This window comes from Colias philodice, chromosome 1 (genome assembly GCF_061535455.1).
Source record: "Colias philodice isolate Cphi_HAF_F1 chromosome 1, ilColPhil1 Martin Lab GWU primary, whole genome shotgun sequence".
Classification (NCBI taxonomy): domain Eukaryota; kingdom Metazoa; phylum Arthropoda; class Insecta; order Lepidoptera; family Pieridae; genus Colias; species Colias philodice.
The window spans coordinates 11,579,354-11,590,841 of record NC_143086.1 but is presented as its reverse complement, the minus strand read 5'-3'; the positions used below and the strand labels follow the sequence as shown (position 1 = coordinate 11,590,841).

The 11,488-nt window shown below is 34.2% G+C and overlaps 1 protein-coding gene across 3 annotated transcripts; it reads left to right on the top strand.

The window, feature by feature from the left end:
* The first annotated feature begins 299 nt into the window (after positions 1-299).
* Positions 300-9,246, top strand: fest (wurstfest). Of its 3 annotated transcripts, XM_089699486.1 has the most exons (8): positions 300-377; positions 489-668; positions 2,055-2,140; positions 3,385-3,555; positions 6,184-6,327; positions 7,178-7,321; positions 7,827-7,949; positions 8,437-9,246. In XM_089699486.1, the coding sequence occupies exons 1-8, from the start codon at positions 300-302 to the stop codon at positions 8,537-8,539; spliced, it is 1,029 nt and encodes a 342-aa protein (XP_089555612.1). In that variant the 3' UTR covers positions 8,540-9,246. The 3 variants fall into 3 exon arrangements, with proteins under 3 accessions (XP_089555612.1, XP_089555604.1, XP_089555596.1); XM_089699478.1 differs by lacking the exon at positions 6,184-6,327 and having other exon boundaries at positions 7,181-7,321; XM_089699470.1 differs by lacking the exon at positions 6,184-6,327.
* Positions 9,247-11,488: the final 2,242 nt, after the last annotated feature.

Sequence of the window (11,488 nt, the reverse complement as noted above, 5' to 3'; positions counted from 1 at the left end):
TGAATGGTCTGCGTTAGCAATAAGCATGCACAATCCAGTAGGTACATACACAAAGATTTTTTGTGGAAGAAGGTTGGTTAATACTGGCCAATTATAAGCATTTTTTAAGCCACATAGAATTTTTTTAATTTTCAAAAAGCGAATGAAAAAACTGTCAATTAATTTTTTCCTTCACTTTTTAGTCGTCAGAAGAATGATTCGTACTATGTAGCTTTTGCCGACGATAGTCTTTGTTGACCTGGTATTTTTTATTTTAACAGTGAATGATCTAAACAGTTTTAAGTTGAAGAAGTGTTAGAATGGCTAGTGCAGACTTTAGAAAAGACGTAATGCCAGTTCGCCCACGTAGCGTTTATACAGCACATTCATATAATCAGGTAAAAATGTCCATATAAAGATTGTAAAATATAATATGCACTTAATTGTTAATATTAGTAATTAATAATTATTATACCACGGATGACGAATCTAAAATTTCTTTTACACAGGAAGAGTCGAATCTATCTGCTTTCCAAGATTACAGCAAATTTCTCGAGGGTGGTTTAGGGCAGGCGGAGTTAGTGGGTGCAACTGCATGGCAGCCTCCATGGCGGGCGCCGTTGCAACGTAAAGCACCCTTTTATCCCGGCGATGACATCTATCACGCTGACACCTGGAGAGAACTTGAGGTAACTAGCCGGGGTTAAAGTTAAGGGTAATGACCTTGGCGCTTACGCTATACCACAGACTAATAATAATATATACTAAGTATACAACTATACAAGCTATACATACATTTTAATTTACTAGGTTCCTTATTGTTACGTAGAATGACTTTTTATTTGTAAAGAATAATAGACTCATCGTGAAGGGAATTTCTAAATAATATTTATTGTGAATTATTTTATTAAATTAAGTGAATATTAGGTTCCGATAATTTTATTTAAAGGGGTCATTGGTAAATAAAAAATAAATAAATTTGTTAAAAACTAAAAACTGCTGGTCGATTATTTGCCAGAATAAAAAAGAATTGTATTTTCAAAAAAAAAAGTCACTCCTATATTTTGAATAAAAGTTAAAACACTTAGTTAGGTACCTAGATCCATGTTTCACAAAATTGTTCTTGTGGAACATGAAAAATAACTTTTTAATGCAACATTTAGAAGTTATTAAAACTTGTGTACTTACTTGGTATGTACGTTATGTAAATCCAAACCGTAAGGTTAGGTAGTTCGCTTTGGTGTTTAATTGGCTTATCTTAATGGATTGCATCTGGGATTCTGTTGGAAGGCCAATGTATTCAGGATTATAGCCGCCACGTTATCTATTAAAATAAAAATCGCATTCTGAGGCTACCTACTGTTGGAAAATAAATTTAAATTTTAAATGAAAATTACAGACAATCTATCATATATTCCACTAAAAAAATTACTTATTAATTATTATTGTTCTAAGTTCTAACATTATTTGCATTATCGTAGGTAGTTCTTTAAAATTTTGATAGCTATTGATATGGCAAAAAAATATTAATTTACCTACGATTGTCTTACTTTTTGTTTCATATATTATATTTCTTCTTACTTGCTCGACCTTTGTTTCCGTATACCGGAAACGTGCATAAGGGTGCACTCACACACATCAGTCACCGTCAAGTCACCGATGACTGATCGGTGACGGTTTGTGTACGTATCCACAAACACCAGTCACCGTCATGTTGTCCGTCAGTCACGTCGCCGGTTTGACTGAATCATTGAACACATACATCAGGTTAGTCAGTGATTAGACGTGTGTCACGCTAGAGAACATGTAGCAATTATTGACGGTAGCACGACGCTGACTGAACTGAGACGTGACGGCACCGGGTGAGTGGGGATAAAAGTATGATACATGTATGGAAAGATTATTTGACGTGCCTGACCGGTGACGTCACTGATAGATTTCGTGCCGGCGACTGTCGTGTGGGAACAGAGTCATACTAGAACTATTGATACATATTTTTTTTTAATCCTGTCCGGTGACGTGCCGTGACGGTGACTGATGTGTGTGAGTGCACCCTTATGGTTCCGTGGCCACAGGTAACGGATGTCGTCGGTGGCGCCGGGTACAATGCGTCGGTGACACCGCACGGGACTATCTGTTTACGGCTCAGGGATCGCGTCAAGTACGTGGATGATTAGATTTGATGGACCCTCTTCACAAAGGGCAGCGTTGGCCCAACAAATGATCGTCGATATTGGCCGCCAATCCGCCATTACGGCGATTATGAAAAATCTACGGACGTCTATGACGGTCGATCATAGACATTTAGGCCCTCACACTATCGTGAAATTGCCTCTATACTCGCTCAAAGCTGCCCATTGTGAAGAGGTTCCAATATTTATTCGTACATTAGTAGCTTGTTTCTCGCTCTTTATATAAATTGTTTGTAATTTACATTATCAAAAAATAATTAGTTAAGTTTTTATTTTCTGAAAAAATATTTGGCTTCTTTTTGTTTACCTTTAATAAATTGTAATTGTAACACGTTTTCTTAAATGTTTCGTGGAAAGTTTGTTTGCATTGTGTAATTTAGTCCTTTGTATTAATATATGTAATATTAATTGCAGATAACAATTTTTTATGGTTTGATAGTGATAAAATTACGTACCTAGTGCTTTTCAAATTAACATTATCACCTGTGACCCTCAGATACATTTCAGCACAACAATATGTCTAAAGAGAATTCATGCACAAAGCCGTGATGCATTCGAAACGTCAATTAATTACCAATCAATGTTAATTTCGTATTGCTGTTCAAACATTCGCATCAGTAGAGTTTCCGATATTCACGTTTCAATAGAGCATTTAATTAGGCATGGTCTAGCCGTGACAATATCGATCTTACAATAGGAATCCTATCTAAGTATAATTGTTGGAACTTAGGTCGATTTCTACTTTCTCTAAAGAATAAAATAATAGACTTCTTACTTACTAAAATAAGCTTAGAATATAAATGCTAATTGCAAAATTTTAATTTCCGTAATAAATTTAAATTTATCTGCATTACTTATACTAAACCATGTTATATCTATGTCGCAATGATAAATTGCAATATTTTATGCTTATAAGAAAGAGGATGTTAATAATAAAATTATTAATCAATTTATCCGCCCAAGAACGTTAATCAGTGTGTTTTATGATAACTACGACTGCTGGTAACAAAATTGTAAAGTAATGATAATATAAATTACAATTTCTCAAATCCTGAGCATTTCTCTAGTTAAGACCAATATCCATTATTAGCTACAGAAACGAACGAAGCACGTAAACGTATTAGTCTATCGATACATTTTAATCGACATAATGCGGTTATTAGTACCGTAAAGTGCCATTATGGAAGGCAATATCGTAGTTAATAATTTGAAGGGTGGACATGACGATCGACGGCGCTGTGCGAGTGACAAACGCGAAGAACAACATAATTTTGGCGCTCTCCCGCTCAGGGGCGGCGGCGGCCCTCATCCATCCGAACGGTCGAGTGTACCACTATGGCTCCCGAGTCGAGATACAGGCTCGCCACCAGCAAGGGAATAACAAGTAAGTAGATATATATAGGAATCGGTAATAGATGTTTCTTGATGAAAAATGTGTAATATGTATCGTAGGTTGATACAATATAATTATGTTCCAATACAACAAACCTAATAATATGCTCGTCTATTGTGCATAGTTAGATCATATTGGGTTCGTTCTATTGTGCCTCCAGATGTTATTACGGAATAAAAATATATGAAAATTGCATATGAAAATTGAATTTCAGAATCCATTATTAAACTTCGCATGTTCGCAATCCCCGTCAATCCAATATGAGATGAGAAGTATTTCAATTTGTCTGGGCAGCTACATAGTATGTAGAGTAAATAAATATAGTCGACATTTTAATATTCATTCCAACAAAGTTTAAAATTGAGTGTGCTTTATAAGGTAGGTATGTAGTGTCGTTAATTTCAGAAATTGAAACAGTGTTTGGTGTCGGTACAAGTTGGTAGTGATGGCGGTAAGCGAGCCGAATAATAACAACAAAACACATGTAAAGAGTCGCCGAACAAATCACAATGTATATTTGCGCCTGATATTAAAATAACGCAATATTGCTCGAACGTCAAAATTATTCATCTTTATTTTATCAAGGGAATTAAAACATCATGCATACAAAGTTGCATTGCATTAATGTTTTAATTAGCATCACGTATAATATGACCTTCCTTGCACATATTATGTATTTTTGTTTTACATTATCTGTATAGGTATTTAGGTGTATGTTTTACGAAAATAAGTTGTGATAAAACAAAACATAAATGTTTTGCACCCATTTCATTAAATGCACAATTTCCCCACCCAGAAACTGTAATATTAGACTGTTTGGACAGTTTGTTTGTAAGTGAATTTCAATTGCGCTCGCTACTAGCGACAGGCAGTGATTTTAATGAAAAGCCAAACCGCAGGTCAATATCCGTTGCTTCAAAGCTCGGAAAGCGGCGAGCGTACGCAACTTATGTACACAACACTGAACTGATATAATTGATTTTGTAATGAAAATGAAATGCAATTAAAATTTTCGATCATTTTATTATAACATAATTATTGCTATTAGCGCTGGCTTTTATGGTAGCGTTGCAGTGCATTTTACTTGTACCTTTGCATCAACCACGATTTAATTATATTATACATATAAGTATTAATTACTTTTCATTTGCCGAAAAGTAACTACAAACTAAAGTAAAGTGTACTTTACTAAAGTAAAGTGTACTAACTAGGTAGTTATACTCTATAAAAATTTCCAACTTTGATAATAAATGTTTGACTTTGGTCTAGTTACTTACATCGGAAAATTTAATTTAGCCAACACTTTTAATACTTTTTCTACCTTTACGTCCTATAACCTAGGTTTATAGGACGTTGAAGTCGAAACATTCGGTTTGACACCGGATGGAATACATCCTACTTCGTAGTCATGTGAGCTAGAGCGGTCAATGTCCAATTTCCTGACGCCTCTCGACTCTCGATTCTGGACCGCGTCGTTTACAATTCTAGCCAACAACAATTGTTCATGGGTGGCTAATTGATATCTTACTGGTTATGTTAACTTATGTATTATCCAACTGTGATAAATGTTAAATATAGATACATATAAAATGATTCGTAAATATTTCGGTCGTTAAGCTGTCAAATCGATTTACATTCAGTAAGCTCACATATTCTATCTGAAAAATGCATTTTCCCCAGTGCTATTCAACACATTTTGCCATCGGCTTCCAGCGATGTGGAACGTGAGAATAGATTTTATATTTTTCCGACATGTACCTAACGTGCTGTTTTCGTCAGCTATATTTGATTGAACATTTTGTTGCATATTATTTTAAAACAACGTATTTTAAGATTAAAGTTAGAACTACATTATTTTTGGTAGTACTTTTAATTACGTAAATTATAATTAATATTTTTGTACATTTTCGTATATATTTTCGCCGGAATACGCATCTCCTGTCCCTCCTGTACTCAATCCTTTTCGATCCCAGAACTCCTTCCTACTTAAAAAAGAGATTTATATTTATGGGCTCGTCTCATGAATGTAATTTGCGCTCCTCTAACAATCTTACGCTTTGTATGCCTGCTCACATCTCCAAATTTTATGATTCATCTTTTACCGTGCAAGCCGTAAGATTGTGGAACTCCCTACCAACCGCAATAAAGCAAGCGCAAACTTTGAATAGTTTTAAAGCTGCAATTAAAAAATATTATCTGTCCTCATAGTCATTCTGTATCTGTTCTGTTTTACCTATTTCTCTACTTGAAATTTTTATATATCCTCTTCTGCACGTTTTCTTTCTTTCTTATATTATATGTAATTTTATAACTTACTCATATCTATTATTTTTATTTGTATTCACTCCTCGTATATGCACTATCTACCTTTTTCAATCTTTTCATTTTCCTATATCCCAAGGTTGCCTGGAAGAAATCGCTTCAAAGCGATAAGGCCGCCAATTTGTACGGTGAAGATTCTTTTTGTATATTATTGTATTGTATATCTGTGCATTGTACAATAAAGTGTTTTTTATTTTATTTATTTATTTAAGATGCAACCAAAAAAGAGCTTCACCTGTTCCAAGTTATAATAGTCTAGTTGTTTCTACGGAGTGGTAACTAGCGTAATCTCTGAAGGTACGCCAAGATGTGGTACAAGGGCGTCTCGTTCACGGCGGAACAGTGCGCACTGGTGTACCTGGTGGACGCGGCCGGGACGCGGACCACCACGGACACTTTCCTGGACATGAGCCAGGATTTCACTCTCAATGTGTTCTACAAGTTAGCCGATATGTTGCTAGTAGTTGTCGAATCTGTTGCGAGTATCTTTAGTTTGGTGATCTTTATTCTTTAGTTGGTATTCTTTATTTGGGAGTACTAGATAACTAGTAATTTTTCATTAAGCATTTTTCCTTTTTGTAGATGATTGATTTGAACGTGCAGTATAATAGAACATTAAGAAAGGCGTAACTAGAATTCTTGATCAATTTATTGTTATTTACGATGGATCATTTTTTTACTTGTAGTGAAAATGTACATGTTCGTTTATTTATTTTATACCTAGAAATAAAAAAATAACTACCTATGTACTAGTAGAGGAACCTATCCATGCATGCATCTTCTTAGTACCTAGAAATTATTAAATAATGGATTAAATGAAAAAATCGTCACATTGACAGCAATAATTAAAAAAAAATTTAATCGTTATATTTTAATACCTACTTGTTCAGATTGTATTTTGTTAATAGCATTCAACCAATAGCCATGATTGTTCTAAAGTACTTATTTTTACATTTAATCCTACTTCTTTAATAGGCTTATTAGAAGACATTGAGCGATGTATCTATACCTTACATAGTTATATAACGATTATTTTTTACAAGAAATATATTTCTAAGATAATAATTCCTACCAAAGGTTGTTTTTCCAGATTTTTGTGTTCGTTCGGATAATGATCATGATCATTAAGTATGTAACATACAATTATCGAAATATTTTCTAAGGGCTTATTTCCCTACAATAGATGTTACCTGGTTATTTTTATTCCCAATTTTTGTTATCAATTTCAAAGAGGCTCAGTTTTACCAATGAGATGAAATAAAGTTTTCGCATATTCCCTAATTTGCCTCAGCAGCGAGTCCCGCCACGGGCCGTCTTACGTAAACGAGGCGCTATCTCTCCTGCAAGCTGCCCAATACTGGCTCACAGACGATGGCATCGACAATTGGATCATCAACAATGTTCGCGTCAGCCAAACTGCTGATGGACTTGTCAGGTTATAATGCTAATATTTTACTACAATTATTGGTAAGTAATGGCAAAATTTAGTTTCAAACATTGTGATGTTTAATGAATTTCACTAAGCTCCGTATTCACCGCAAACATTTGTTTAGTTAACAACAAAATTTAATCAACTTGTTGCAGAGTTGTTGGCAATACTGCGCGCAGCAGAGTAAACAGTTTCCCGCATCAAATTGTTGATCAACAAATGTTTACCATGAATAACTAATCTTTCGTATCAATTCTAGATTTAGAGCTAGCGCGCACGAGCAAATTTGTCTCCGCAACTATTTTGTCTCTCCCATCAATTGTATGGGGAGTTGCGTCGCTACGTGCGCGCACTTTCACACTAGCCCATGGGTGGAGAGACAAAATAGTTGCGGAGACAAAATAGTTGTGGAGACAAAGTTGCTCCTGCGCGCTAGCTCTAAGGAAACTTTTTTCAAAAGTTACATGTTATAATTTTTAAATGTGTATTTTAATTGTTGCAATGTTCACAGAATCCACCGCTGCAGCCACAAGTACCAGTTGCGCACGAGTCCCAGCAATGGGTCGGCTTCCATAACCAGCCCCTTCCTGCACTGCACTGCCTCGCTTGGACAGACTCAGCATTTGTTCGTGAGGTGAGATACAAAACAAAAGAGAGCAGTTTATTCATTGGATTTACTTGATTTAAATAGCCGTCATCAAAAAACTTAAATTCCTCTCAATTTTACAGCCATATTAAAAACATTAGTGCTCCCCCTTTCTTTCATTTTTGTTATTTATAATTTCAATTCTCTAACTTTTTTATTATTTTCGTGACTATGTAAGTACTTAGGTACTTACTACAAAAGCTGATTAGACAAAGAAATTTGCAATATTATCAAGACCTTATTGTTTGTTATGAAGCTACTTGGAAAAACCATAAATTCGAAATGAATCTTGATTACCTACGATAGTTTAGATAGGCACCTGTCGTCTTTTACTGATTGACATTTAATTCGCATGCCTCAAACAAGGCACGCAATATCAGTTGGTTGCTATAGATTTATTTGACATGAGGCTGATTGAAGTAATCGTAAGATTCTGATCACGTAGCGGCAATGTAAGGCGGATTTTTGTGAACAGACGCGGCGAGAGGCGAATGCACTTCGATGGGAACTCTTTTATTGTTCGCAACGCTGGCCATTCCGCCGGCTTCGACGACAAGAATCAACTAAAGGTGTACTGAACTGACACATTTCAATTATGTAAACCGATGTTTAATGTTGTACAGAACATTTTTGCTAGCTCTCAATTGCTATGTCAAACGATAATCTGATGGGGACAAGTCTATAAAATTTCAGTGTTTTTCTTTCCTTATTGCAAACTGCGTTTTACGTTTTTTTGAGCACCTTTTTTAATATCGCCAAGTCCATTTTATTTTCAACGCAATTTAACAGATTAACACATAATAGTGAATAAGATTACAGTATCATTTAAGTGTTAGATCATCACGTTATTGTACTGTTTCTAATTTGGAGCTTTTTTTAATTACCATATTGTCAATAGGACGATCAGAGTAAACAGTGTCTTAGTCTAAACATTTTTTATGTATATACCTATAATCTATATGTTTTTACATCTCACTTTTTTATAATTTTATTATGTTCCTTGCGTCGTTTAAATAGTGAACGATTAAGTTCTTAAAATATATAAACTGAAAATGAACTAATCGTTAGAAATGCAGGAAAATGACGCAATGAATAGTAAGAAATAGCTTTTATTTATTGTAAGTACTTTGTCAGCAATTTATAAAAAGTTCACCTTACGATAATTTTATAATTGTCACGTTAATCCATATTGATGTAAGATCCTAACAATATATGTATAACAAAGGGACTTGGCGGTTTTTGTAGGTTCCATTTCTTATAATGGTTTAGTTTTGTTTCAAATGACTTGTCCGGTTTAGTGTTCTCTAAAATCTCTAAAAGTATGGGTTTTACAATGATGTAATGAATTAATAAAACATATTTTTGTATTAATGTGTTTTATTTTAAAGCCTAGTGTGAAATTTATTTATTTTCCTTAGATTACAAAATAAAAGACAGATGGAGCGTTGCCGAACTAAACCGAATAATTTATCGTCATTTCCATAAAGCTATGTGTGCTGTCATTTCGCCGTTGCACTGTACGTACACGGTGCTTCTGTGTGGGTGTTATGTTACCAGATATTGAAAATTTTCCCAAAATTTTCCCCGACTACGGAAGAAAGAGGGTTATGTTTTTCGAGTGTAGGTATGTATGTACCTATAATATTTCTTTGACACGCCCTGCAGTATAAACTGTTGGATCGATTTTGAGTTGTGACTTATGAGGTGTCATTGCAATCATCTGAATTATGAAGGTAGCTGTGGTGGTAGTGACGTAGGCTACATAAATTATTAGCAGTCATGTTTTAATTTTTATTTTAATACTAGCGGTCCGCCCCGGCTTCGCCCGTGGTACATGTTTACGTTTTCTCTACATAAGAACCATTCTCGTACTTCCAGGAATATAATAAAAAAAGAATTATCGAAATCGGTTCAGCCGTTCTCGAGTTATGCGCTTACCAACACATTTTGCGATTCATCACTACATAGTATAAAACAAAGTCGCTTTCCCTGTCCCTATGTCCCTTTGTACGCTTAAATCTTTGAAACTACGCAACGGATTTTGATGCAGTTTTTTTTAATAGATAGAGTGATTCAAGAGGAAGGTTTATATGTATAATAACATCCATTAAATAGTGGAGAAGTACTGTTATTTTTGAGGTTTCTAATGTGATGTCGTAAAAAATTACATTTTTTCCGCTTACATTGCAAACGCAGGCTGAACCCCACGAGTTTTATCAAAATAATGTACTAAGTATTATACACATTGAAAAGGTCTACAGAAAAGTCCGCGATGGTATATGTCTATCTCTTATGGATAACCCACAATAACTTTTTTTTGTCATTTACTTTTTACGACAAATAATGGCTAATTTTCGATGCGATTTTAACCAATACAGCATTAATTCTTAACCAATTAAATACCTTGGATACATTGTTCATTTAATATAGATCTATATGGCCCTTTACACCGTATGATTTAAGTGAATATTTTCGAAGATATTACAGATTTATAAATTGCGAGACGTAGCGTTTGCGGCGGTACAGGCCGGCCGCCCGGCTATATATTTTATACCCATGCGAAGCCGGAGCGGGTCGCTATGTTTTTATACACAACGTTCACAGTTTTTCTGTAGTGTATTTAGTATCAGCATTGCACCCGTGCGAAGCCGAGGCGGGTCGCTAGTTTTTATATATAAGATAAATTCGGGTTTTTGATATTATTTTATAATATTGTAAAAATTATTTTATCACCTATCTACTAAAGTTATACATGGACAAAATAATTTTATTCAATTTTTATTAAATAAATTACATTAAAAAAAGTTTTTATTTTTCAAAACATATGAATGCGAATAGCGGTAGTTTTTAGTCGAGAATGCGGGATATTTTATTTTCATCATATCCATCATATTGTGTTCACATGAATTAAATCGCAAGCGAAAACGACGCTTTTTATAAAAGTAACAAAAAAATGTATAATGCTTTTTAAAATAATCTAATAATGGCCATGAACTTTTATTGCACTATACAAATAATCACATTCACGATCGAAAAATCCAACAGCACTACCCCGAATATCTTTTAACCATTTTACCCCTAAAAATGGCAAATTCATTTTCAAAATACTGGCAGCATACGTTGAAGTTTTGAATTCCTTCGTATTTGTAAAATTATTATTTGTATACAAAATTAAATAAGCCAAATAATCTACAGAAAATCTGTAAAACGATGTTTTATCTTTTTGTTTGTTTTCGGGAACAAGTTTTACAGCGTTTTAATATCACAAGACAGCATTTTTTTACTAAAATATCAAACCCCTTTTGACGTATTGCATGACACTAGAATCGCTATAGCACTAGCGGAGGAACGTATTCGTTTTTGATTTCGTATTTTCTTTGACAAGGGCGATGAATGATTGACATGCTCCATCTGTATTTTATTTTGTAATCTAAGTTATTTTCATATAAAAGTTGTAGAAAATTTAATTTGCAACAAATAATGCTAACAATTTTTTTTATCAGATAAATAGTTTAAGAGATATATCG